General features: G+C 45.2%; 8 protein-coding genes across 8 annotated transcripts; 3 read left to right on the top strand and 5 right to left on the bottom strand.

Annotated features, from left to right (window-relative positions):
- Nucleotides 1–2,654: 2,654 nt before the first annotated feature.
- IAQ61_009827 (uncharacterized protein) lies at nt 2,655–3,059 on the top strand (the record flags this gene model as incomplete). The annotated part of the gene is made up of 1 exon (XM_066098552.1): nt 2,655–3,059. One exon carries the CDS (start codon nt 2,655–2,657, stop codon nt 3,057–3,059), a length of 405 nt encoding a protein of 134 aa, XP_065951711.1.
- Nucleotides 3,060–3,215: 156 nt separating this feature from the next.
- Nucleotides 3,216–5,795, bottom strand: IAQ61_009826 (uncharacterized protein). The gene is made up of 2 exons (XM_003838498.2): nt 4,866–5,795; nt 3,216–4,812 (listed from the first exon to the last, which is right to left on the bottom strand). Exons 1-2 carry the CDS (start codon nt 5,160–5,162, stop codon nt 3,322–3,324), a joined length of 1,788 nt encoding a protein of 595 aa, XP_003838546.1. The 5' UTR covers nt 5,163–5,795; the 3' UTR covers nt 3,216–3,321.
- Nucleotides 5,796–12,606: 6,811 nt separating this feature from the next.
- IAQ61_009825 (uncharacterized protein) lies at nt 12,607–12,948 on the top strand (the record flags this gene model as incomplete). The annotated part of the gene is made up of 1 exon (XM_003838500.2): nt 12,607–12,948. The coding sequence occupies one exon, from the start codon at nt 12,607–12,609 to the stop codon at nt 12,946–12,948; it is 342 nt and encodes a 113-aa protein (XP_003838548.2).
- A 138-nt stretch (nt 12,949–13,086) lies between these two features.
- Nucleotides 13,087–15,337, bottom strand: RTC5 (Restriction of telomere capping protein 5). Its single transcript, XM_003838501.2, has 2 exons — nt 15,256–15,337; nt 13,087–15,154 (listed from the first exon to the last, which is right to left on the bottom strand). The coding sequence occupies exons 1-2, from the start codon at nt 15,296–15,298 to the stop codon at nt 13,326–13,328; spliced, it is 1,872 nt and encodes a 623-aa protein (XP_003838549.1). The 5' UTR covers nt 15,299–15,337; the 3' UTR covers nt 13,087–13,325.
- Nucleotides 15,338–16,567: 1,230 nt separating this feature from the next.
- On the bottom strand, nt 16,568–18,657 carry IAQ61_009823 (uncharacterized protein). Its single transcript, XM_003838502.2, has 3 exons — nt 17,903–18,657; nt 17,067–17,853; nt 16,568–17,014 (listed from the first exon to the last, which is right to left on the bottom strand). The coding sequence occupies exons 1-3, from the start codon at nt 18,568–18,570 to the stop codon at nt 16,817–16,819; spliced, it is 1,653 nt and encodes a 550-aa protein (XP_003838550.1). The 5' UTR covers nt 18,571–18,657; the 3' UTR covers nt 16,568–16,816.
- Nucleotides 18,658–19,408: 751 nt separating this feature from the next.
- On the bottom strand, nt 19,409–21,309 carry IAQ61_009822 (uncharacterized protein; the record flags this gene model as incomplete). Its single annotated transcript, XM_003838503.1, has 2 exons — nt 19,409–21,006; nt 21,099–21,309. The coding sequence occupies 2 exons, from the start codon at nt 21,307–21,309 to the stop codon at nt 19,409–19,411; spliced, it is 1,809 nt and encodes a 602-aa protein (XP_003838551.1).
- Nucleotides 21,310–22,520: 1,211 nt separating this feature from the next.
- IAQ61_009821 (uncharacterized protein) lies at nt 22,521–25,178 on the bottom strand (the record flags this gene model as incomplete). Its single annotated transcript, XM_003838504.2, has 1 exon — nt 22,521–25,178. The coding sequence occupies one exon, from the start codon at nt 25,176–25,178 to the stop codon at nt 22,521–22,523; it is 2,658 nt and encodes an 885-aa protein (XP_003838552.2).
- A 1,705-nt stretch (nt 25,179–26,883) lies between these two features.
- Nucleotides 26,884–27,108, top strand: IAQ61_009820 (uncharacterized protein; the record flags this gene model as incomplete). The annotated part of the gene is made up of 1 exon (XM_003838505.2): nt 26,884–27,108. One exon carries the CDS (start codon nt 26,884–26,886, stop codon nt 27,106–27,108), a length of 225 nt encoding a protein of 74 aa, XP_003838553.2.
- Nucleotides 27,109–27,409: the final 301 nt, after the last annotated feature.

The raw sequence follows: 27,409 nt of genomic DNA, 5'->3' as shown, positions 1-27,409 counted from the left end.
TTACAAACCTACTTATATAAGACCTAACCTAAGCCTAAGGTCTGTGTAACCTAACCCTACCCTAAGCCTATAGCCTATGTAACCTAAACCTAACCTAAGCCTATAGCCTATACGAAAATTTGTAGTTAGGTTTAGGTTAGGTTTAGGGTCTTATATAAGCTAACCTAACCCTAACCTAACCTATACCTATTTACTACCCTAACTACACGTAATAAGTAGAAAACTACTAAGTAACTAGAAAAGTAACTCTAAAATAATATTAAAATATCCTAAATAGGTAAGAGGTAAATCCTTAAGCCTCCTACTATTATACTAGCTAAGGTGGTTAATAAGGAGCTAGTAGAAGAGGATATAGTAGTAGAGGCAACGTTATAGCGTAGGCGCCTAACTAGACCCCCTAAAAAGCTGCTTATATAATCTAAAATATTTAATCTACTCTAATAGATCTAATAATTATAACTCTAAAAAATCTTGTAATAATAGCTATTGTGGGTGGCGCAATATCCTTATTTAGTGGGTGGTAGATTTTAGTGTTGGTGGGCGCTCGGTGGGGGTGGGCGCTCGGTGGTGGATCACGTTACCTAAGAGGAGAGGTAAGCTCTCCTCGCCTTTTTATGTGCGTGTAGCGCGTTCGCTTGAGGGTAGTGTTGGCCCTTCCACCATTTGGTTAGACCCAGGCTTGGGCATAGCCCAAGCCCTTCACAGTAGGGTAGCTAAGGATATTAGTGAGAATGGGAGCTTTGCTGCCCATGATCCATCAGCTACATTAGGTATCAGAGCTCGCAGCATGGGAACTTAAGGTCACGCTTTAGACAAAGAAAACTTAAAACCCTCGCTTTTTATCGCACTCAGCTCATTCACTTTATGGCTGAATATCTGCGTATAATGTAGGCGGTATGACGGTTCGACACCGAAAAATATGAGGAAAGGATCGACATCTGCTCGCCATGATGGAAGGACACACCAAGACGTAGCATTCATTTGTATGTTGTTCGACGTGGGCGCGGTGAGCGCGGTGAGCGCGTGCTGATACAAAGTTCCACTAGATATACCTTGTCTCCGAAGACTACCTCCCGGGCATTTTCAATAACTGCCGTTCTGACATGGAGCAACTCATGGCTCTATGGGCGATCTGATGGTTGTGGGGTCACAGTTGACCGAATAAGATGCTTCCATACGGCAGATGACTGCTGTATTAAGTAAATCCATTTTCAACTACCTATATCCGCACTTGGAAGACGTGTAGGAATTTTGTTCCTATATCTATTGTAGAGACGTCTCTGCAATACACATGCGCGATCAATCATAAATCATCGCTTACAATCTCAATGCCCGAATATTGCAAATTCCGTGCACTTGAAGCACATGCATCAATGCAGTGAGGCCTCATCTTGAACGATTCAAAGAAGAAGCCCGGAAAACAAACAGTCTCAGACCATGTGTCATTTTGCGCAGGTCCGCGGGCGCTAATCGTTATGCCTTTTCACGAGACAAGGCCAACAGTTAGCAGACCTTACGAAGAGGGCTGGTGTTCTTGTGCTGTATTTCCGTGGCATGGAGATCCTCGGTCAAGACTGTTGCCTGCATCAGAGATTTTCCTGTGATACTACCATGTCATGCTTGCGACAGAACTGACTCCTTTCAAAGAAAGCCAACGTGGAGCATGCTTAGTACACAATTTACCCTTACAAAATGACTGCGTGTGACTTGCTCTTATCTTTTGCTTCAACGGTCAATTGCAACAGAATGTAGAGCACAGACAACGACGTGGCGAGTACATCAAACCACCTGAGACATCCCATCTGCGTCAACTCCAGCAAGGTCTGAAAAAGTTTAACTACAAAACAGCAACATGGTAGGTGTGCTCTCAACCCAGGCACTCACAGTCAACCAACTTGTACTGCATTTGTAATGAACTTTCTCCAAAAGATTCGACGTTACGTTGGGATTGCCCCTAGATGTGCAAGGGGAAGTGAGACACCTTCGCAACGCTCAGTTCGCTTCCAGTCCAGACAAATTCCATTACTGCTGCTCCATGCTGCGCAGCTCGTTTTGGCGATTATTCTCATGGGGCTCGGTGCCTATAATATACATTTCGTTGCATATCAAGTCTTGGCTGTGTGCTTGGTCATCGTAAGTTTGAGTGTGGATATCATGGTCCAGTATTGAATTACGCTGCAGGATATTTGCACAATTTTGATTGCCACATACCTGATCATATGTCGAATCAGATGCTCCAAGCTCTGTCGCCACTATTCGAGTCTTTTACTCCAAGTTTGCATGCTTGTTGCTTCTGTAATCGCTCTCGGACTCCTTGCTAGTCTGGCGCAGTACTGGAAGCAACCAGAATGTACTTATCGTTTCAAATCGGGCTACCAATGTTCTCCGTATGGAAAACGAGATTTACGGATACAATGGAAGAGAGATACTACTTCTTATGTCACCTACTCTGGAGCACTGATAACAGGTTCAGTCCTATCTGCCTCTGAGGCGTAAGTATTTTCACTTTCGAGCCGAATACAAATCTGATACCTGGCAGTATACTCTGGTTAATCAGTACAAGTATTGCATTCTTCGACAAGTGGGCAGACCTCAGACCTACATCTCAAACGAACAAAAGCCCTCCTCCACAAGTCCAACACACCGAACAAGCCATGCCCCTAGCCACACCAGCATCACAGCGCTGCCCCCTCGCCGAAGTATGGGATTCCTCGACTCAGCTCCCAACTGCGCATCGATCACGGCCAGAGCCAATACTTCCCGACGAGGACGACGACTATGCCGACAGAGAACCGGAACCACTTACTCCAGCACAAATGCGGTTCGGCGCGACCAACCAGGAGCATCGGCCGTTGAGCACTCCGGGGTTTGAAGTCCCATCATACATAAACACGCCTAATACTGAACATGTTGTACATGAGATAGAAGCAAATGCTTATGCAGCTACGGCGCCTCCTGTGCTGCCGCGAATTAACATCACTTCTACTCCACAACGGTACGAAGCCTATAACCCGAATGTCGATATGCAACGTAGGCCGGTCGCCAGCCGATTAGATTGATGAACATGTGCCAGGTTTCGTCTGAAATACGTTTTGGCTCTGGGGTACGGATTGATTGAGGCGACTATGGGAGCGAGCGTACTTTTATCATTAGGAGAGCTTTACTACATGTGTGTTGTCCACTGCATTGCACATGACATTTCCTCTTGCTGTCTCCGCAACTTTGCATCTCGTATCTCCACAGTGACTAATCTAAAATCTATAATATAAAAGAAAACTGTACCACAACATGCATATTACATCCCCGTCTCTCGACCTGTCTCTACTTGTCCCAGTTGTGCCACGCAATCGGCGAAATGTCCTGCCCACCATACGCAGTCCCATTAAATTCCAAGTACCCTGCAGCCCCCGAATATGGGATCTTCGCAATATCCTCGTAATCTCCCATAACCATGACTGCATTCATACCCATGATCATATGCTGTAGGACGTGGCAATGCAACATCCAGAACCCAGCATCCTGCACCCTCAGGCGCCAACATCGCCATCCGTTCCTCTCGCCCGCGACACCTTTGGCGCCGTATCGGTATAGATTCGTGGTGTCGCGCTTGACAGGGTTGTAGTTCTTCAATTTCTCCTCGTTGGCAACGGGGTCGTAGATCCCAAATCCACCTCCACATTCGTAGAAAGCGCTCCCATGGAGATGGAAGGGGTGGTAATCAAAGCCTCCATTTGAATTCACCAAACTTCCAGTATTCTCAAGGATAATCTCCAGGACTTCGCCGAGCTTCGCGGGCCATGTCAGCGTTACGGGGTCCCAGCCCTCATTTTCTATGGCGGCGGTGAAGTTTGGCATTGTGGATGGACCGTTTTTGTACAGGTCGACGAGATAAGGGGGGCTGTTTGCGGCGACGTGGTCAGTCCAGTTTAGTCCGTCGAGTTGCCAGACAATGGTAGAGTCGAGAATCTGGCGGTTGGTGATATGGATGCGACGTGTGACTTCGGAAGCGACGGGGAAATCGTTGGGGACCAGTGGCTCCAGAGCATACTCGAGGAAGTTGTAGGTTTCGTTTGTGAGGACGATAGGGTTCATCGGGGGTGCTGTTGTGATGACTGGTTCGGCATGGGAGTAGCGCAGGACACCGAAGCCTGTGTAGACTGTCGGTCGGTCTTTGGTCTCGAATTGGATGTAGTAGTCTGTTTTGTTTCCAAGCTCTTCTATGGTTTTCGTTCGGAAGAGGGCGTCGAAACGTTGACCGGATGATAAAAGCATATAATCGACTGAGTGCGGCTTCGTGTAGTGGCCATCTGCCTCAATGACATCAAATCGATCGTGTCCCTCAATTCCAAAGGCGACCATGGACAAAGCCGTTGAACCTATAAATCGAAAACGGTACGTCTTTCCAGGCTCCACGTCAATAACAGGCAGCTTACAGTTGCCATTGCCAGCTTTTTCACCGATTGCGACTCCAATGCCATTGATGAGCACAGCATTGGTCTCACCAGACCAAACAAAAGGAGTGGCCATGAGTCCCTTTTCAATCGTCTCATCGGACTTGTTGAAATAGTCCTGAAGGAACACAATCCGCTCTTCATCATAGGAGTAAGGTGGCAGCCCGAAGTCTTCAACAATAAGGGGACCAGCAGCAGACACGGCTTGAAATCCAACGTGAGAATGGTAAAAATACGTTCCTGAATTCTCTTGCTCGGGGTGGACTTCATAATCAAAGCATCGATGCGGCGCAATTGGCCACTGCGAAACGGGCGAGCCGTCACTGAATGGTGCTGTACGCTGGCTCAAGCCGTGCCAATGCTGGTATTGATTAGCTACTCGCGTTCACATCTTTTCGTGCCTTGTTGACGTACTATTGTCGTGTTGTATGCATCCATATCGTTGCATACCCTGACCCACGTTGTCCTCCCGGGCGGCAACCTGAGCGTTGGTGCTGGTGAAGTGCCATTCACCAACACTGACATATGAGTCTGACATGCCACTGTATGGTTCACATAGGTGACCCGTAGCAGATAGTCCGGCACGAAATCCTCTCCATGGCTGTGCAATTGCGACCCGCCTCCTGACGTTGGATACCCATTGCCATAACCTTGACCCGCAATCCCTCTCGCAGCCGCCAGCAGCGCGGCGACCGTGTGTTTAAAGTACATCTGGAAAATGAGTGTGTTTGAGCAAGTATTTCCAATTGAAGTTAAAGAGCGGATGCATTTCAAAAGTCCCGAAAGCCAAACAGTGGTTATAACATCCCTGGATAATGGTGCCGATGCCAAGTATCATGAGATGATCAATGCTTCTGCGGTTAATCACCCTAGAATCCCGCTGCCAGATCGGTGGCTCATCTCGGCGGTCAGAATAAAGCGTCGGCGGTGCTTGCACACATAGTTCCGGAGTTAGTCTGATATGTTTGCATATATATAGTATCCTGGTCTCAATCGAGGGGCAAATCCCAATGGTCTACTGTGGTAAAGGCTGGGACATCCCTGGTACAACGGCCACATCTCATAATTTGTGTACAGGCTAAGTTAGGCTTATCAGCTCAGTCCTCATGCTAGGAAATAAGACGAAAAGAGATGCAGACCATGGTAGCGCAACAAAAGCAACAGACCGCATTCAGCTCCAACTCTAGAGAGAGGGCGAGAACAAAGACCGCGGCCCGACCTCCAAAACCCTAGCGCTATGGAAGATCGACATAAACGGCTCGGGATCATCTAAGGGGATGTGCTCGTCGTCCTGTGCATGCAAGGAACAAGCCTTGAAACAACGTTGTGCTTCTTAAGATTTACTTATCAGTGCTAGCGCACTTGTTGTGCCCCTTTCTACTACAGTTTATTTTAGTGGTGGCATGTCATATAACCATAGGTTTAGCGTCGGGCGACTTGGGCTTTACTCCGAGTGGTTAGAATATCCCTGTAGGTTCAAGTCCACGTCACAGCGGCAAATTTTTATAGTTATATAAACTAGCCTATAGTTAAGTATAAATTAGGGTAATTTAAGCAAGTAAACGCAGTTTTTATTACTATCTTTTTTAAACATATTCTAAACCTATTCTTAATAATATATAGGCGTTCCTAAATACTATACTAGAGTTTAGTATAGTAGTACTAGATAATATATCTAAACTAGATAGTAATATTAGAGATAAATTTAGGCAACTATATAAAGTACTAGAGGAGGATAGTAGTAGTAGTGTTAAGGAAGTAAGTAAAAGTAAATAGAACAAGTTTAGAATAGGTTAGTAACACGTTATAGGGGTATAATATATACCTTACTTATAGTAATAGTTAAGGACCACTACTTACACTAGCAATTATTAAGCATATAGCTATTCTCCTAGCATACCCTTAATTATATAGCTAAGGGTATAGGTATATAATACTAGTTTAGTAATATAAAGATAGCTCTTACCTAATAAGAGAAGAGGTGCTTATACAGGCTATATAGGTAACACGTTAAGAACACGTTCTTAAATTATTCTAATTCTAGCAGGTATAATACTCCTGCTAGTCTATCTATCTTAACAGGCCTATAACTTTACTATTCTTTAATAGCTAGCTAGTAAGCTAGTATAAATACTAATACTCTAGGGTAAAAGCGTGTAAGTATCTTAAGAATATATTATAAACGTGTTCTTATTATATTATTAATAATATATTATATAATTAGATCTAAACCTTAAAAAGTATAGTACCTAAGAAAATTCTATAAAGAGAACTATAAATAAGAAGCTATTATTATAGCCTTATTAAGCGCTTCTCTTTAAGGATTTATAAGGACTACTAGGTGTCTTATTATCCTATAATAAGGACTATAGTAAATTAGGTAGGGAGCAAAACTTAAATATATTTAAAACGTGTTAATAATAAGTTAGCAAATTATAGAACAGGCTTAACTATATATTAGCTATTAGAACTATAGCCTAATATCTACTACTAGGAAAAAATATTATTTTAGTTAGGTACTACTAGAGGTAGACTCTATATATCTATAAGGTCTTCTAACTAGGGAGATATTAAATCTTTCTAGTAGTCCTGCTTTATATTCTATAGTTAAGCTATAGTTAAGCTAGATAAAGAAGTGTGGTAGGTATATTATAACCTATTCCTAACACGTTCCTAATATATTCTAGGCGTTAATTATCTATAAGGGCAAGGATCTCTGTTTAAAATCCTATATAAAGTTACCTTCTAAGTAATTATACTAATAGATATAGTAGTAATACCTTTTTTTGCTATTATTTCTTTTAGTATATATATATATACCTCCTCCTCCCTTAACACTATCTAATAGTAATATTAAGGAAGTAGTAAAGGTGTTACAGCCTATACTTACTCTATAGCTTATATAATATAAGTTGTTTGCAACCTATTATAAATATATTCCTAACTTATTATAGCCTAGTTCCTAAACTTAACCTAGCTCTAAACCTATCTCTAACTTAAAGGTTTCTATTCTATTAAAGAAATATATATTAGCTTTATAAATAAAGATAAAATCTTATATATTATAAAGCGTGAAAAGCTTCTATAGTTCCTATTTAAGAGTAGCCTTAGAGGAGTACACTATAAGTAGAGGATAAAGTATTAGGATCCTAAAACTATACGTGGTATAAGAGAATAGGTTTAGAACACGTTGCTAATATATTACTACAGGCGTATATATAGTAAATCTTTATATTAAGCTTAGGTAACTTAATTATTTACCTTTTTAAAGAGTAGGCATTAATTCTATTAGATTAAGATATATTCTAGATAGATATGTTATATAAGAGGTTATATAGGGTATAGGCAGAGATTCTAATAGTAATCTTCTACCTGCAGGAAAAGAAGCGTACGTATTAAGAATAGGTTTATAACATGTTTCTAATATATTATAGTTATTATACTTAGCTAAATTATTATAGATAAGGATATAACTAAGATATATTAAGTTACTATTACTAACTTCTTTTAGAAGTGTAAAGCACTTATAAAAAGACAAGTATTATAGAGGTATATTTACTTATAGGGATTCTATAGGACTACTATTAATATGTGTAATAGGTAGATAATAGGCAAGTTTTATAGCGTACTATAACCTGTTTATAACGTGTTTCTAACTTGTTTCTAGGACTTAGGCGCTATCTCTAGTTAATTAATCCCTATAAGCGTGACTAGCACTAGCAACTTTAATCCTATATAAGATTTTATTAAGTATATCTATAAAGAAGTATTTATAAAGTATATAAAAGAGAGCTAGATAATACTACCTCTTTATATCTAAGTAAATTACTATAGGTATTAATAGTAGAGGAATACTTTTAGCTTGCTAACCTCCTCTTACGTAAGTAAACATATTCTAAACCTGTTCTAAACGTGTTCCTAACTTATTCTTATATAATTAGAACACAAACCCTCTAAAGATACCTAAAACTAGGCAATCTATAAGAAAAACCTAGTAATTGCTGCTAGGATTATGCAATACTATAGTAAAATATTAAAAGAGGTATAGGAAAAACTAGAATCTTATTTAAATATAGCTAAGCAAGCAGGCTAGAAAGGATATAAAACTAGTAAGCATGTAAGTATTCTTAAGGCTACTTAGAAGTAAGTTTATAACCTATTCTTAACCTATTAGAATTGTATAAGTAATATTATATAGTGTATACTAGATAGATCTATAGGATATAAAAGAGTTTAAAGCCTAGAGTAAGTTTAGGATACGCTATAACTATAGAACTCCTAATAGGCTTAAGCAAAGGTACCTTAAAAAGCTTTAGAGGGGAGAAAGTAAGTCTTACGCTAGCGTTATATATATTTACTAATTAAAATATATTTAGAATATATTTAGAACGCGTCCTATAATAATAATAATACTCTAGATAATAATAAAGCAAGTCTTGCTATATCTAACTTAACTAGATATATCTTAGTCCTAATAAGAAATAAAAGAGCACGCTTAAAAGCCTAAAGCTAGAGGGCAAGTAGTAGAGCAGTATTAGAAAGAAGTTTACTAGCCCCTTTTCTATCTTCTCTACTACTAGGCTCTTCTCCTCTACTAATAGCAACCTAAAGGTATACTTTGCAAAACACGTTTATAATACGTTTCTAACTTATTATTAGTCTATAACTATAAACTTTATAATAAAAGGCTCTTCTTAGTAATTAGGCTCTAAAGGAGAGAAAAGAAAAGCTAAAGGTAGATAAGGAAGAACTTATATAGAAAGAGGCACTATTTAAATTATAAAAGGCATAGTTTAAACTTAAGAAAGAGATAGCTACTTTTTATATAAGGTAGGGTTAGTCTATAAATATAGTAACTAGTTCCTAACTAGTTCTTAATATATTCTAGTCTATTATATAAGTATATATAAGTAGATAAATATATATTCTTTCTTCTTCTCTTTCTTCTTCTTTCTTCTTACACTCTACAAGAACTTTTTATATTTAAGAGTTTAATACTATTTTACTATCTATCTTTCCTAATATTATTAGATATAACTAGTTAATATAGTCTATAAAGATCTTTTAAAGTTAGTATATAATAGAACACGTTAGGAATATGTTATAGACTTGTTCTAATACTAAGTAGGATTTATACTAGCAATATATTAAGCTTAAGTTACTTCTATCTAATACTAGGGCATTCTCTCCTATAATATCCTACCTAAATAATAGGTGTATAGTATTTCCTAGCAAGCTTTTCTACTAGGCTATTTAGGCTAGATTAGGGGTATAGGAACTTTATAGAGTATATATATATATAAGTTAGAACACGTTTATAATATATTAATAACTATTTTAGTATTACTTCTCTAATAGAGGTAATCTTATCTACTACCTTAAGAGGTATTATCCTAAGGTTTAAATAGCCCTAGTAAACTATAGTAGAATTATAATACAAGGTATTACAGAAGCAAGGATCTTCTATAGGAGCTTAATAGTAAATGCTTAAGAACGTGTTCTAAACACGTTAATAATACGTTCTCTGCTAGTAGAGTAGACTATACTAAGTGCCTCCTTTAAGGTTTAAGAACCCTCTAAGATAGCTAGTCTATAATAAGAAGTAGTAGCTAGAGTAGAGGCTAAAGAGGAAGTAGAGAGTAAAGAAGAGGAGTAAATAGTTGCTCCCCTTTATACTATAAATAATATTTAGCAAAAGTAGTAAAAAGGAGATATAAGTCTAGTCTCTTAAAATATATTTAGAATATATTAATAATATATTATAGCTAGACACCTATAAATACTAGATTCTTCTTTAATCTAAGAGACTACTAGAGCTTTATAATACTTATAAAAGTAAAAAGAAAAAGTTATATACTATTAAAGGACCCTATAAAAGTAAATAGTACTTTACTTTTAGTAGATAGAAAAAAAAAGAGAAGAGTAGAGAGTTTATTTTAGTAATTACTACTACCCCTTTAGGTTATATACTATTATATATTATTTATTAGAACCTATTCTTAACACGTTCTTAACGTGTTCCTACTTATTACTATTATTATCTCCCTCCCCCTCTCTAGTATCTTCTCTATCCTCCCTATCCTCCCTAGGCTCTATAAAAGTATACTATAAGTAGAACTAGGTAGTATTCTAGTAGGAATTAGTAAGGTCTACACTAGTATTAAAGTAATAGTCTTAAAATATATTAGGAATAGATTAATAATATATTATAAATAACTTACTATAGCTAGGATAATTATAAGTATAGATAGTATAAGGAACCTAATAACCTTAAATTCTTAGTAGGGTAGATATAGTAATAAAGTTAAGCTATAACAAGTTAGTAATATATTTTTAATAGGTTCTTATAGGCTATACTTTATTACTATTATAGCTAGTATAAGTCTTCTTCTAAATTATATTTAGAAGGGTATTAGTATTTATAGGGGGGCCTATAGTAGCTACTAGCTAGACTTAGAGAACTTCTATAAAATATATTAGTAATAAGTTTTAAATATATTCTAAATAACTTATAGTAAGGAGTATTCTAGTAATTATATATAACCTTTATATAGAAGTCTATATATATTAGTATAATAAGTTAAGAATAGGTTAATAATATATTTACTCTTTACCTTATAGACCTCCCTTATAGAGGGCTAGCTAGTCTTCTTAACCCTACTAACCTTATAGTAGACTATATTAAGCCTATAATCTTTTTTAGCATAGGTATATAAAGTACCCCTAGTACCTAGAATAGCCTAAGAATATTAGAACCTATTTAGAACACGTTTAGAACCTATTCTTACTCTATATAAGGTGCCCTTATTATTAATCTTAGTATAGTAGTAGCGCTCTTTACTCTTTATCTTAACTACCCTATTAGGGCTAACTATAGGCTATGCCCTAATATTATCTAGGATGTAGCTAAGGGTAAGGTACTATTAATAGTGCTTCTATAACCTATTAAGAATATACTCTAAACATGTTTTAATCTACTTATATAGGATATAAGGGATGCGTTAGTAATAAGTATAGTAGTAGTAGCTTATAGTATTACTAGTATAGAATATATTTAGAATAGGTTTAGAATATGTTATAAAATCTTATAGTATAATATTTAGTTAACCTTACTTAGCTAGCTAGTAGAGCTTGGCATAGCCTAACCCTATGCTAAATACGAGTTCACGCAGCGCTAATTCTATGGTTATATGAACTGCGCCCTCTTTATTTTATTCGCATCTTAAGCTGGGGGTTGTGAATGTCTTGCAATTCACCTAGTGCTGCTGCAAAACTCGAATCATCGTCAAGTCCAGCAGCCATATAGACGCTCAATGCTCTGTCAACATTCGATGCGCAATTAATATCTATGATCATGTCATCATGAGTGATGAGTGTCCGGTCCGAATGTTCATCCCTGAGTCAACCACCATACCCTAGTGTTCGGTCCATCGCATCAATTGGAGCGCACAAAGGTAGTAGAAGCACCGACATCTACGGTAGCATGTACGATCATAACGTCCCGATCCTTCCTGGAAGCCCAATCGCCGCTGATCAGAACCCGAGACCTGTTGCTTCTGCCACTGCTTGATTCTATGTACTCTAGCGTTTACTATGGTACTACATACGGCAGTATATCTGCTGCTCGTTGCCCATGGCTTCACTCATTGCTTTTGCCTTGATCGGCAGATCACAGCATTTTGCGTAAAAAACACTGCGAACGCGTACCAAATCCAACACTGCACACAGCCCGATTTGTGCTACTGCTTGAGACGCCGGTAGACATGCTGTGCGTAGAGAAATAGGATGGAACGAGCAGTTGTATGTGAAAGGTTGTACACGTGAGCATGGTCTGATGTTTTGGAAACGTCCACTGCCGGGGGTGTGGTAGCCGTTGCGACATAGCATTGATCAAACCTGAAAAGAGGGAAGGTCAAGCATTGGCGCAACAAAAATTAATATCAGTGACGTGCGAATACTCTCCGCTGTTCTTTTGAGGATACAACTACACAGTACCGTACACTCCAACCATCTCCCCACCCCATTCGCCAATCCCACCCCTGGCCCGTGCACCTTGGCGCATTTTCCCATTCATCATTCACAACCACAACCATAACCACAAACCCCAACCCCACAACCACCCACGGCACCCAGCGCCCAAAAAACCACCTCCAAAATGCTTCCCCGCGCCCTCCTCCTTCCGCTCCGCCGCACGGTGTTCGCCCGCCCCTCCCTCCGCCCCCATATGCGCCACATGCACACCCCAACCTGCAGCTGCCTGCGCCCGACGCTTTCCCTCCTCAACCGGCCATACCCACAGCGCACCAGCATTTACGATCTCAGCGCGCGGTTCCAGAGCCTCGGCGTAGCGGCGTTGCCGGTGCGCCAGCAGCTGCGCGGTATGAAGGTGCGGAGTTCGGTGAAGAAGCTGTGCGATGGGTGTAAGAGTGTGAGGAGGAAGAAGGGCCGCTATGTGTATATCATTTGTAGTAAGAATCCGAAGCATAAGCAGAGGTGAGTTTGGTTCTTTTCTTTGGGGGGATTTGTTTGGGTGGCTTGGGAAGAGAGAGTGGCTAATGGGGTGTAGGCAAGGATGAGAGAATGTTGTTGTGGGGGAATGAAGGGGGGAGGGGGGAGGGACCTAAGGAAGGGGCTATGACGATGATGATGATGATGGGGGGAAGAGAGGTGTATGATGCATGATGGGCGACATGGGGAAGAACACTGTACCATGTACGGATATATGTATCGGGCACAGCAGGCGTTTTGGGGCGACTTGTCAAGGTCTCCAGCAGGAATTGAACACTCATCTACACCACTGCCTCGTGTCATCATAATCATTTTGCGTTACAGCTACCCTATAAGCCAAGGCCATTTCCACCTCCCTAAACATCCTCACCCCATACTCCCTCCACTCCTATCCCCCGAGATAATCCCCGCCATCTTCAACAACTCCCGATCCAACTCCTGATCACCCGTCCCCAGATTAATCCTCCTCCGCGCCTCGGCCTCCCTCTCCTGCCACGCCCACTCCTTCCTCTGCGCCTCAGCCACCTCGTCCCCTCCACACCCCCACACCTCCAAACTCTCAATCTCAAATCTATCCTGCCAATCCCGCCTCTTCCTCACGGGCAGAGCACTGGGGTGGAAACTGCCCCCTCCATCCGAAACGTGCGTGAATATACCAAACTCCAGCGCGTCGTCTAGATGCAGTGATACAGGACCGGGGCGGAACAGGGTCTGTGAGTGGGACGAGTGCGTGTGTGCAGAGGACTGTGTAGGTATGGGTGTCCCGAGCCCGATACCTGGAGGTTGGGTTGGGGATTTATTAAAGTAGACGTAGTCTGTGCTGAACTTGCTTGCTTTGAAGACGTCGTGTGTTGGTGACAATTGGAACAAGACGGTTGACTCATCACCGAAGCAGGTTTTGCCCGTGTGTTTCCATTGTGTGGGGATGTAGGCGCCGTAAATGAGTGTTTGGTTCTCCTGTGATTCAGGCACGCTGTTGGGGAGACGTTTTGGAGGGAGCATGTCCTGGAGAGCGCGTTCGCGGGTGTTGGAAGGAGTGGCGGGAAGAACACGACCTTTGACGAGAAGGATGGTAGGGGCGCGCCAGTTGAAAACTTGTTTTTCAAAGGAGCCCATACTGAAGCCGTGGTTGTTGCCGCTGTACAAGGGGCGCAAGCGGCGGAAGAGAGTGTTGCCTTTGAGGAAAAAGGACAGTTGGCTGAGAAGAGTAAGATTGAGGATTTCCCCAGGTTGAGGGAGGAGAGGTTCTGGATCCATTACGGTTTTGGGAGGCGGTATTACGGGATGGGTGTCTTGAGAGGGTGATGAGGGATCGTTCTTGCGTTTAGATAGGTCGAAGTCCTTTGCAAAGAGGAAGTGTTCGAACAGTGGATTGAGGCCGTTGAAAAGGTACGGCAAGGCAGCTGAAATGACAGTGTTGAAGGTGCGATACGTGACGCCTGGGTGATTCTCAACACCAAAGGCCGAGACAATAACATGTGCCACCCTCCTTAACTCTTCTACACGTTCATCTGACAGCTCTGGCGCGAGACTTGACAGACTCTGCTGCGCATCAATCGGCGCAATTAGCAGCAAAAGCTCCACTAACTTTAAAAAGTTGTCCGTCGGTATAATCGAATGATGCACATTCGCCTGCTCTCCTTGCTTGAATACCTCAACTGCATCCATGGAATCCAGCGCTGCAAGCACCAACTCATCGTCTTCGTCTTCATCTCCCTCGCCGTCCTCGGGCGCATCAATCGCAAAGCCCATACCACTGCTCTCTCCTTCAGTTGCTACAGGCTGCGCCTCCCTCTCATGCTCTTCCTCGATACTTGCACTGACCCCTCTGTCGTAAACCGCCAATCCCCTATACAACTCCCTTAACCACAGTTCCCTTCCCCTTCTCTTGATCACACTTCCATATCTCTCCGTTAGAATCGTCACCACCTTGAGCAACGCCTCTTGTGTCAATATAGCGGGCGCCTGGCTCGGCAGCGGAAATGCCCCAAGGTAACTACACATTTGGAAGAGGACGGAACCCACACCCAGCGCGTCGGGCAACTCGAGGAATCGACATAGTGTGGGTTCGCTCCAGTAGCGCACGCCAGATGAGGTGTCGGCAAGGGAGCGGAAGACAGTACTGAAGCAGTAAAGTTCGAGAGGCGTATATGATTTGGAGGCAAAACGTTGGGCAAGGGTGTGCGATAGTTGTTCTGATGGAGTATCAGTGGTGTGAGCGTTCCAGACGTAGGTAACGTTAGGCAACGTTATGTTGCTGCATTTCAGTGGTACGCTACATATAGGAGGGACATACCAGGAGTCAGATGCGGAGCATCGTGTGAAGAACCTTGGCCCATGTTGGCCAGAGTTTGATAGTCGCGGAAGCGCGATGTAATTAATACTGTTTAGAGATTGACGCATCGCCTAGGCGGTGGTGGTAGGCGGGATGAGGATGACGTGCAGGTGGCTTATCACCGTTATGTCCGGGTACCTCACCTGCCCCTATGCAAGGTCTTGTCTCGTTTCCTCTCTCGACCACAACCAAAAAAAAACGATGTGGATATGAAGCACAAGACAAGGCAAAAATAACAACATACAACAGCGGGGGTTCGCTAGTGACTACGATCAAGGTCAGACAAGATAACAAAAGCAAGTGAAGCTTGGTTCAAGGTTCACTAATCTCACTTCCCCAGTCAAAGAAGTACAACTGTAATACCCTGATACTCATCCCTGAGCGACTGTGGTGAGGAGACAACGCCAAACTAGATGTTCCCATCGTGTTTACGCACACTGATTTACACCCAAGTAATATTATTCTATCCTCTAATCCTAACCCTTAGGTCCTTGTAAATTGTAATTGTTAATTAGCATTAATCTAGATAGTATCTAGATTACTAGGAGTACTGCAAAGCTTAGTAGACCTTGTGGATTAGCAAAGAATAAGAATTAATATATCTACCTCTAATACTAGACCGTCGAGAATTCTATAGCTACTAGGACCATCTCGTTTTAGCTTGTGGGGTCTGAGAGGCCTCCTAGGATTTTGGTAGTCTAGGAGACAAAGTTAATAACAAAGGATACTTAGAGTTAAAGTAATACTAGTAAGACTATATACGAAAAAATAGAATAGTAAACTATGTAAATTAGTACAAGACCTCTTAGTTATCACGACACAGCTGCATCGCATCTAGCCCCAATTCTTTTCAGCCCCCCTCAGTTTTTGGGAGCATTGTCTTGGATTCTCTTATAATTATAGACTTAATTAGAGTTATCTTATCAAGCTTAAGCATCTAAAGATAGTAACATACATAGCAGAAGCTTATTTCATCATAGTAGGTGCCCAAGAACAGAGTAATAGTTTTAGTTATCTAGGATTTACCAAGTACCCTAAGTACCGGTACAGGACCTTAACATCTACGCAAGTTAGACTAGTGTCCTAGTTTTTTGTGTCCTATAGACTCCACTCGTATATGATCATACCATCAAAAACCCCAATTTCAAAAAGCGCAAATCTAGCGCCAGCCACAATCGCTCGGGCATAAAGGGCTATTGCACGACTCTGTTATGCCTTACTACGATCTGGTTGCTTTGGCTTTATAGCATCACATCATGATTCAAGGAACTAATAAGAAATAGAAGGCATATTCGTGCTTGCATCCATCTGTACTAGAATCAGAACTTTGATGCTGCAAAACCGCATTCTCCCAGTGAAACCAAGAGAGCAAGTAACTGCTACTGAATCACCTAGTATCTGCATCTCACGTCTTCTTCAAGCTACTATATTGCAAATGTCATGACACGAAAGCTTTATTTCAGGGTCCGCTTTTAAGCCGTCATATAACACGCCTTCCTTCATAGATGACGCTAAAAGTCAATCACAACATAACCAACCCGATACCGCCCATATGATTGGCACTCGATTGGTTTCTGGTATCAATACCACCTGGTATCGGTGCGGCGCGGTAGTTGTACAGGTAGTAATGTAATGAACCATCACCAGCGCCAAACTTTTGCTCCTCGAGGAAGAGGGGGTTGTCAAGCAGCGTCAGCGCATTGAAGACGTCGAATTCAGCCTGGGTAAAGTTAGCGAGCTGCAAACAGACTATTGGAAATGCGAATGCTTACTTTCTTTGCCAGAATCAACGCATCCTTCATCAGCAAGTTGAGCCGTTGCTTCAGTTTCGCGTTGTCCTTCTCTTTGGAGAACGCCACCTCAGTACCATAGTAGAAAAGGTAAGCCGCCTTGATGGTGTTATGCTTCTTGTTTCCTATTACTGTGCTTTCCAAGTTGTAGAAGGAGAAGCAGTCTGTGATCTTGTGGGTGTCTGGATCCTCCACAACATAGCTCCATACGACTTGCTCTTTCGGTTGTTCCTTGGGACATATCCAGTGCTCGAATTCGGTTTTATCGAATACTTGTGCCATGTCCATACGCGCAAGGTAGCGCTTCAAGAGGTCGAGTGTTGCGTCTACATCTTTGGACTCCATTACGCGTAGACCAGGTGTAGACGTGACGTCTGGCAATCTGTATCGTGTAATTTGGCGCAATTTCGTGCTGCCGTGGGGCAGTGGAGAGAAGCCAACATCATACAGCTTTTCCCAGTCAATGGCGCGGTGGAAGTAACGAGCGGTGGATATAGGTGTAGGTAGAAGAGAGCCCACAGTGTACACAGCCTGGAAAGTGCCTTCAACGTAACAGCGACGAGTAATTTCTTTTATCAGAACAGGAGCTAAGCGCTTGGAGCGCAGCTTCTTGTGGACGCAAAGGAAGTTGACCTCGGAGCAATTGAGGACTTTTTCGCGGACGCGAAGTTGAATAGGGATACCAGAGATGAAGGCAACAAGCTTTCCAGATGCGGTTGCGCGGACACCAACGTGCCACTCTTTCTTCCATCCAGGCGCTTTTAGAGCCCTGCGGGTGTTAGTATGCATCTGATTCAAGAGCAGGTCTTCTAGCGTACCAATTCAGGAACGATGGCGAGTATTTGAAGCGGAAGGTGGCGTCCTTGTCTTCGACATAGTGGTTCGTCAGCAGTTCATATACTTCGTCCAGCTGCTTCTCGTCCTCCAGGTCCATTGTTACCCACTCAAAGCCTGGGTACATTGGACTGGGATTCTTGTCCACCTTTTCAATATCAATCTCTTTTATGGGCCCGTCCTTGATCTTGTCCTTGTTGGCCATCTCGTCGAAGCTAGGGACTGGCTGTGTCTTCCAGAACGCGTGCGTGGCCATGTCTTTTGCGTTCTTGGGCGGCGCCAGGCCGGTGAGCATCTCGTTCATGCTGAGGTTCTTGATCATCTGCTCGAGGTCGGCTTTGCTGGTTGCCTTGCTCTGCAGTTCATTCTTCAGCGCCGGATTCGATTCAAGCAGTATCTTCTTCTGGTCCTTGCTCAGGTCTCCTCCCACCGATGCATCTGCAGCTCCCTTTCCTTTGCCCGTCAGCGCATCCTTGACCTTGCGCTTCCTGCTCTTCTTCTTCTCGGTAGACCCTTCAGCTGTTTCTGTCGCATCGTCGCCGCTCTCGTCAGCCGACTCAGTCTGTGCTTGCTTGCTCGACTCAGCGATGGCTTCGGCTGCTACGTCGGCGTTCGCATCGGGATCGGCAATCTTGGAGGATTCTTGTGGCATCTTGGGCGGCCTGATGTTTGTTTGTTGTATGTGCCAAGTTTGCGACCGCAAAGTTGTGCGTTCAGGGTCAGGGCAGCTCGAGAAGACAGCTCTACATCATGGTGGGGCGCCTACATTGGAGGGGCAACAGTAGGTAGCGTACCGGTAGCCCACCTTCCGGCTCCACCTGCCGTCTTTTCCGTCATCACAAAACATTCTTCTTCCATCTGCCAATAAGTAGAAATTCCCATTCAATATAAGTACCATCATTCGGTCACGGCTGTAGTCGCAGGTGTTGTCGACTACCTCTGGTTCAGATATTCATCGTCCCGGATGGCTTCGATCATCTTCATCTCAACATCCCCACTGGTTCAGGGTGGACCATCACTTGCACATGACGACAATATCAAGGTTTGAGCAGTGTCATTGATTACGCCAGATAGCACTCTTTATTTACTACAAGTACACCCCCCAAAACAACAAGAACCACAGGAAATGCATGAACGGGTATCTTCCCACGCGCCGAAACTCCAATTGCCATATCACCTCTCCAGAATTCGGAGGCTGAGCAAGGAATGCCAACGTGGCACAAAATATACACGCATAAACACTTGTAAACATCGGCAACCGTTGACGGAAATCGAGAACGTCAATCGGAGACTTTTGGCAACTGCCAAAGACAAAAATTTCAGAACAAAGACAAGTATCTCGCTGAAGGGCAACCTTACAGCGTCATGTGTATACCCCATCAGACAGATGAGAGCATCTAATCTCCATGGGTAGGCGACGGTGGTGTGGGCCGTATAGTCAAAGGCCAAAAATGCAAGCGTTTGTCGAGCGGTCGGATATGTCGACCAACTCACCAGCGAATTGGCGATATGCTCATCGGCTCGCCAGGGAGAAGAGCATATGGCTGGGCCGGTGGCGTATTTGGCAACATCGACTTCGTCCGCGGAAGCTTCTTGGCAGCCGGTCTGCTGTTCCCAACAGGCCTACCCACAAGGCGGTTGATGTTTTGAATCGCCGTAACTGGTGCCTCGTATGAGGAGGATCTTAACGGCCTGTACATTCGGTCCCAATACGCCATGCTGCCGCCACTTGCCGCTGCGTCTTCAATCTGTTTACCGAAACGACGTTCGGGTTCCTTGAAGTGCACAACTCGCTTGTTCGCGATGTTGATGGGGTCATGGCCTTCGAAGATTGGGGGGATATGAGCACCGGGAAAGAGAGCGAGGAAGACACTGCCGCCGTTGGCGAAAGGATCCGTGTTGTTGGGGACGAAGACAGGGCGTCTTGGTTCGCCACGGCGTCTTGGGGCCATCAGGTCAATCTCTTTGACCAACTCTGGCACCCCCTTGTTGTGAACCCAGTGGACGTTGCTGGCATAGTGTAGTCCAGTTTCAGGGTCCTCCTCCGGAAGAAAATGAACCTGGTTGGCTCTGTACGGGTGCTCAGCCATAGGACCGTCCGGCTTGACACCATTGATGATATTGTGTCGCCAATTGCACTGGCTCATGCACTGGGTCTTCCAAAAGTTTTGGTCCGACAGAGATTCGACATGGGATCGTCGAAGCGATACCACTTTCTTTCCGAGCTCTTCGACTACACCCGCCGGGTTCTCAGCCTTGTACCGTTCGAAGTCGGCCTTGACGAGATCGAGCTCATGCTCGATTGCCCTATTGTCCCGGCGGAGCAGAAGTATCCCCTGGTAAGTACAGGTGAATGCGAATCGGAAGTCCTCTTCGGCCAGGTAGTATTCCCCGGTCTCCATGATGCCCGCCTTTTCTAGCCGGAGGGCGCACTGGTGGAAGGCTGCTGTGAAAGCGAATCGCACCCACGTACCAATCTGGCGTATCATTTCGAACACAACCTTATAAGACATGTTGTCGGCTGCGATGATCAAGTCGACTACATCTTCCATGCGTGATGGCAGGTCTTTGACCCGCTTCGAGAGATATAAGAGGGTGAACTCCATGATGGCGTTCAAGCCCAACAGAACCAAGTGGCGGACCCCGCTCAGCATGCGCCGAGAGGTTTGTTTGGCGAGGAGAAGTATTTCGTGGATGATATACCACGGTTGTATGTCCAGGGTGACGGTGGACAAGAGAAAGGGTGGCAGTGGGAGCGGCGTCGCAAACCAGGAGGAAAGGTAAGCGCGCGAGAAGAATCGTCGGAAGGATGAACGGGTGAGTGTATCTCTCGCGAAGAGGGATAGGAACAATAATAGTCCCCCTCCCTGCATCGCAAGTGCGGAGAAGATAAAGATAACGTGGAGGATGGAGAGCTTTGGCTCTGTGAGCCAAATGGCCAAGGATTGCACTCTGGTGAGCGTCGATGAAGCGATGTTGTAGACGGGGTGTGGGATGGAGCTCCATATGGGCTGAAGCTGTTGTGGGTGGGGATTTGTCTCCACGTATGGAGTTTCGTCGTTGATGTATGTGAGGGAAGAGGGGGTGACTGTAGAGTAGAAGTTAGCTTCAGGATCCTCAAGTGAAAGTGTGATGCAAGCTCTCCATCAGTAAACAAAACGCATCAGGAACCCGACTTACCATGATCGACGGTGGTAGTGACGGTGACAGTAGGGAGAGGGACGGAGACTTGCTCGACGTGGTCAGTCACATTGTTGATGACGATGTGCTGAACCGGGGCCTCGATCGTCCGCCTGAACAAAGCCATGGCAGGACATGAAGTCCCAAACCAGCCGGTGTAAAGAACCGTCATCAGGCCCATCAGGACCGGGATAGCTCCAAAGAACTGCATACTGACGACAAACAAAGAGATCTGTCGCGTTGCAAGTGTAGCTGGAAAAAATGTGGAAAAGATGCAGTGTTGGAAAGGCACGGCAGATATATTCTTATTCTTAAAATTCCTTTAGATTACTATTACTTTATACTATTATTGTCTTTTAATATTAAACTTTTATACTTTATATCGTAAAAATCATCTTATATTTCTTTATTAAGTAGATACTACTCTAAGCTTAAATAATTGTATCTCTTATAGCTTTAGATTATATGTATCTTTATATTAGTACTTTTTTATATAATTTAATAGGTAGATAACTAAAATACATTTAAAATAATAGTTATATATTAAACTCTTTTATAGAATATAGAATATTAGTATATACGTGTGGTTGTGAGAAGGAACAAAGACGACGAAGGAACAAAGACGACGTGAGCTGCGCAGCAGAGATTTTATCTACGTCTGGCTGATTAGTTCATCATAACAACCTTCCTTCCCGTTTAGCGACGAGCGTTTGCTCGCTGTTGATGACGTGTTTTTGGATGGTAAAGCGGTGTCGGGCGGGGTGGGCAGGGAGCGTTTGCAAATGGATGTGACTATACGGGGGCTGGACGTCAGACGTGACTACGATATTCGAGAACCTTGTATTGACGGCATGAATATGGCGGCAGGAACTTCAAAATGTATCTGATAATAACGCAGCGATGCCGAATATCTTGTAAACCGCAAAGACCGTCGTGACGAAGCCAGAGGCGCCAGTGATTGTCCCCGTCACCGTGGTCAAGCCTTGAGATTCAAAATATATAGCCAATGTATAAGCAGCGAGATGGATGTCCAGTAGATATAATACATTTGTACTACGGACGTGTCAGTCAACACGATATACTATCGATTCCTCCAACTCATCAAACCAAGTTCAAACCACCACCAGACTCCAACCTACATGGGTATTGTTCGCCGTTCAAAACATTAGATCCAGTCCTTCGGTCGTTAAGATCGCCCACAGGACGAGTACGGAGGCATTCAAAAAGTTCAAGATCAAGAAAAGGGATGAAAGACGGGGGCTGTGCTCTCGGTGACGGCCAGGTCTAATGTACATGCTTTTTTGCAAACAAAGCGTTGATCCAAACAACGGTCACCCGAACGGACTAGAATGGGTATCGAAATACAAACAAAAGGAGAGAAGAAAAAGTACGTATAGGGGGGCTCGGAGCGAGGTGGGGTACTTATGAGTTCCTCACTGATGTTGCCTGCGGAGGTGCGCGAATAGTAGTTCCATTTTGAAATTGAATGGTGAAGTCCACGAGGTCCATTTCGAATGGTCCGACTTCAACGCTGGTTCCCACAGCGTTGCCACTGCGATTTTCCGTGAGAAAGTTCTGTATGGCTTCCTGTGCGCTGGCAGCAACGTCCAGGTCGCCGCTCTCCTGGAGCGCGAGTAATACACCAATGCGAGCAAAGTCAAGGGCTGTGACGTTGCTTGACACGGGCTGTGTCTGTATTCCATTTCCCGGCGTGTTCTTTTGACCGCTCGAGCTCTGGCCTTCACCAGCCTGGCCAACGGTCTGACGCTTGGCGGGTTGAGCAAGCGCTTGGGGTGGGTGTGGATGGTTCAGGACTGGAAGAGAACGCGTTGGATGAAGTATAATTTTCGAGTTCAAAGAGTGCAGTTGATGGTCAGCGGAGCGAGATGCTAGCCCATTAAATGTAATAAGGGCATTCTCTGCCGCACAGCTCAAAGATAAGCTGGAGAAAAGCGACAAGATGCGAGTTGCATCCAGGGGGATGTTGAAGTCCTTGTTCGCAGTCTCCACGAGACGAGGAATCCCGGTGCCAACCGTCGCGTTGTTGGCTGTGTCTGCTATACTGGTAGCTGTGCATCCCGTCGCATCATTGTTCGTACATGTGCGTCCTGTGAAGCCATTGATGCATATGCAGTTGCACGACAGGTCAGAATTGAGAATCGCGATGCCTTCATTTTGGCAGGTGATGACACCGTCACATTGGTTGCTGTTGGGACTGGACGTAGGAGCTGGGAGTACCATGGATTCCATGGTACTGGTACCACCAGGGTTGTTGGGAGGGTTGTTGTTATTGTTGTTGTTGTTGCCGCCACCCGTGTTCCCTTGGCCATCTTGCGCAGGTCCGTTGTTGTTGTTGCTGTTGTTTTTCTGGTTGGGGATGACCACGAGCACAACCGGGATGACAGCGGCGGCTGCGATGACGACGATCAAGACTATGAGAATAGTCACAAATGTCCAAAATGGCATACCACAACATCTTCGACGCTTCTTTGACCCCCCGTTATTTTCATTGGCATTCGCTCCACCTGTTCGTGACCCGGCAGATGGCCATGCGGATATGGATCTGTTCCCGACATTGGGTGTACCCGATCGCACAGGCGTATCCTGGCCTGGAGGAGGAAAGGCAGCAAGCATGTCAGAAAGTCCAGATTGGCGTATATCTCTTTTCTCTGGATCGCCAGACTCCCAAAAGTCGAAGCCCAAACGACTCGCAGTCTTGCCGCGATCAAGATTGGCCGCCAACCTTGTAGCTCTCCGTATCAGATCCGGCAAGCTGGTCAGACTGCCACGCGCCTCAGCGTCTCGAACAGCGTCTATGTCGAGTTTCGGTGGTCGTCTCATGCCAGCACGTTCGGCCAAGCCACTGGGTCGCATTTCCTGCGCAAGAGGGTGTGGCGAGGTCGGAGAGCCAGCATGGTTCGCACTCTTACCCTTCATATTTCCGGTTGCGCTCACGGAATCTGAGGAAGAGGTGGACGAACTGCCCTGGCTCCCCGCATGGCTAAGTCGTGATCCTTCGACCCTCGATGAACTTCCATCCCTTGCTGCGAGTATTGCCCCACCAGCTCCCACCGTGCCCGCAGCAGCGTCTAACCCGGCTGCTTTCTTCTTTCCTCCACTTCCAAAGCTGTCTATTGATTTGATGGTCATCAGGGACGGTTTGGTTCTCCTTCCTAGACTGGCTTGTCGCACAAGTGCAGGCGATTGTTTCACGAGACCGCTTTGGTCGTCGTGCTCGGGCGATGCAGTGCCGCGATCGCTTGTGATGGTTTCGTCGTCCGAGAGAAGATCGTCGTCGGGATAGAAGTCCTCATTATTCAAGGGGAATACATTGCTTGATGCAAATGAGCCATGACGCGATCTACTTGCAGCAGACCGCGACTCTGACTCTTCAACAATAGGCGACACGTATGACATCTGAGTGTAGTACGAGGACGGACCCCTTCGCGCTGAAGGTGGTGGACCCAAGCTAGGCACTCTTCGAGCTTGCTGACTGGACGGAATCTCTGGAATAGGAAAATCAGGTATGTCTCCTAGAGATGACACTTCTGAAGCAACCGAGGAAGTTGTCAAGGGGCGCGAGGATCGATGTGAGGTAGGCGAGAATAAGTCTCCGTTGCCATTCGCTCCGCCATACCCAGGGTAGTTTGATGATGCTGGTGAAAGATAATCTGGCGAAAGCTGTTGTATTAGGTATTCATCAGATACAGGTCGACCATTCTGCTCCGGTGGCTGTAGATGCTCTGGTGATGGAGGCGGAATGATGGGACTGAATTGTGGCACATTCGTTGTGGTGTTGGGGAGTGGCCATTGGGGTTCAGGGGATTCTCGACCTGCAGAGTCGCGATAGTCTGAAGGTATGGAACGGGGTGCGGATGCATCGGTTTTGCGGGAAGAGTTCTGCAACACAAGTTGATTGGGTCGCTGAGGAAGTCCTATTATTCGTGAGGTATCAGGAAGCTGCGTCCGAATCTGTGCGGCTTGCATTCTCTCTCGCGCCGCACGCACCGAGCCTTTCCTGGATTCATTGGCATCGTTCGAACCTTGGGCTGGTCCGCCCGATCTGGGGTCGTAATTCATGAACTAAGTGAATGAATGGTGATAGGTGGCGTGTCTGGAGGCCGACACAGGCCTGTTGGAACAATAGAGTCGCGCGACACCGAAGAATAGAGAAAGGGTTAAGATAATTCAAGGACTCGTTGCCTTGGGCTGAAGGGCGGCAATGGTGTGCTTATTGTGGTGTAGCGATTGGGACACGTACTTGGTGCGAAGGCAACAACAAGTCAGTGCGGGAACAAAGGAGTGGCGTCGTTGGTTAGGTCCCGATATTGCACTCGTGGAAACTGGGTGCCTGACCCAAGTACAGCCTGACGAGTAAGAGAAAGAACAGGCCAGGAATTGGGAAGAAGAAACGGTGGGCGTCGATAGGCAGCGGAGGAAAACGGCTCCTTGCGTCAGAGATATCCCAAGGCTGTTGTCTCAGGGTGTCAGAACCAAGCAGGCTGGTACAGTTGATGGATACACCGTGTCAGGTGTTGTCGAGTCGTACTGTCGTGCATGTCAGCAGCTGTCCCTCGCGTGAATTGTCGAGACCACGTTGATAAGCAAGGACTGGATTGCCCAAACGGAAATCGCGGATGACGAATGATGGACTCTAGAGAGGCTCAGGAAGAAGACGAGCAAATGGAAGATGGTGGGAGTCAGACAAGGCAGATGGGCTTTCCGGGAAGAGGGGGAATATGAGAGATGTGACGTTGTCCGTAACAGATGTCTGAAGAGGCCTTTCAACCAAGAGTTTCAAAAGAGATCCTTGTACATACGCTATTGTTTATGTCCGGATTGGGGGGAAGAGGAATATCACTACGTTGGAGGAAGTTGATGTACAAGAAGAAGATACGGCTAAGGAGTTGGCGTATGGGCAGTGTGTGTATGTACCGAGGGTTCGTGGGAAATGAAATGTATAAATGAATGTATAATAGTTAGAACAATCCAGTTGGTGGCATGGACAGAGAGCCCCGAACTTGGGGAGAAGAGTCGAACCGCAAGAGTGGATGATGATGTTGTTGTTGTTGTTGTTGCAAAGGCGCGACTGGGTAGAGAAGAACAGGAGAGGCAGCAACGCGGCGTCTTGGAGAGAGCAGAGACTTTGATTTCGATTTGATTTCCCCGGCAGGGCTCATTGTGACACATGCGAGATGGCGTGGATGGCTGGAGCAGCAAGCCATGGGGGCACGGACAAAGAAGGGTCATTTGCAAGAAGCGAACGACGCCAGAAGACGCCTCCACAGTTACAACTGACTCAGAAGCCACCCGCCCGACAAGCATCATAGCCACCGTTGGATGGGCCCAACATCGTGCGACAGGCGGCGGGCAACGCACATGCTGCCGTCCTAAGCACGAGGAGGGGGGGGGACATGAGCCGAAGCCGCCACGGGATACGCACATCTGCACCGTGGTTCTTTTTTTTTATAAGTATACTGTTGAACCCATCATCATCATCATCATCGTCGTCGTCGTCGTCGTCGCCGCTGATCAGTCATTTTCTGTACTCGACATATACTCAAGACGTCCTGGCGCGGTATACCTACGCTCTTCGTTGCTGTCCGCAACCTTGGGTGTGTGGCCATGTCCGGGGGTGTGCCCTCAAAGAAAGCTTTCGACGATAGCGTGTTTGAGAAGTGGCTTAGACGAGCTCTTGGGACTTGACGACGCCCCGGGTCAAAATAAGCGTAGTTCCGGCCAAGGCATCCTCTTCGAGACACCCAATTCTGTACCTGCATGCATGATGCCTCTCGCAACTCAGCTGAGGCAGCCCTCGAGTACCACCAAAAGGCCAGCCGTGGGCACTGTTGCAGCATATGTAGGCACAAGCCTGTTCGCATCCTGCTTCAACGCCCGATTTCCAACAAGCACTGGAACGCCATTCCTTCAGTCAATACTCATGACTTTGAGCGTCGTGTCCGGGCTCCGCAGCGGGTCGATACTTGGAACGAAGGATCTTGAGGTTTGATTACCGGTAGGCTGCCTACTCGGAACCGCGCCCATGGGTTCCTGAGATGATTGCTCAGCGGGACCGTTGTGGGAAAAAAAAACCGCCCGCCGCCTGTAATCAATGTGAGGCGTACCTATGCAGAGTGAATCGATCGGTCGCCGCCCATCTAGCAACCTGCTCTTCTCACCTTCATTCCTCCTTCTTGGGAACATCGTCATCGCCGTTGGGCACGCAAGATTCAAACTACCTACTGCAGTGCACGCCATAGTGCACTGTGCGTGACCGGCAAATGATATCAGACGGGGTGGGAACAGTTGCA

Source organism: Plenodomus lingam, assembly GCF_022343315.1.
Source record: "Plenodomus lingam strain CAN1 chromosome Unknown contig_6, whole genome shotgun sequence".
Lineage (NCBI taxonomy): Eukaryota > Fungi > Ascomycota > Dothideomycetes > Pleosporales > Leptosphaeriaceae > Plenodomus > Plenodomus lingam.
Note: the sequence above shows the minus strand (reverse complement) of the source record. Positions and strands in the feature narration are given on the sequence as shown.

What these genes read in the sequence shown, in the direction of transcription:
- IAQ61_009826 (XM_003838498.2), bottom strand. Translation starts at nt 5,162, where the DNA reads ATGTACTTTAAACACACGGTCGCCGCGCTGCTGGCGGCTGCGAGAGGG. An exon ending in ATGCATACAACACGACAATA is followed by an intron (nt 4,813 to 4,865) that starts GTACGTCAACAA and finishes AATCAATACCAG; the next exon opens with CATTGGCACGGCTTGAGCCA.
- IAQ61_009823 (XM_003838502.2), bottom strand. Translation starts at nt 18,570, where the DNA reads ATGCCACAAGAATCCTCCAAGATTGCCGATCCCGATGCGAACGCCGAC. An exon ending in TCGCCATCGTTCCTGAATTG is followed by an intron (nt 17,854 to 17,902) that starts GTACGCTAGAAG and finishes TAACACCCGCAG; the next exon opens with GGCTCTAAAAGCGCCTGGAT. An exon ending in CGTTGATTCTGGCAAAGAAA is followed by an intron (nt 17,015 to 17,066) that starts GTAAGCATTCGC and finishes AACTTTACCCAG; the next exon opens with GCTGAATTCGACGTCTTCAA.
- RTC5 (XM_003838501.2), bottom strand. Translation starts at nt 15,298, where the DNA reads ATGGGCCAAGGTTCTTCACACGATGCTCCGCATCTGACTCCTG. An exon ending in TGCTCCGCATCTGACTCCTG is followed by an intron (nt 15,155 to 15,255) that starts GTATGTCCCTCC and finishes ATACTCCATCAG; the next exon opens with AACAACTATCGCACACCCTT.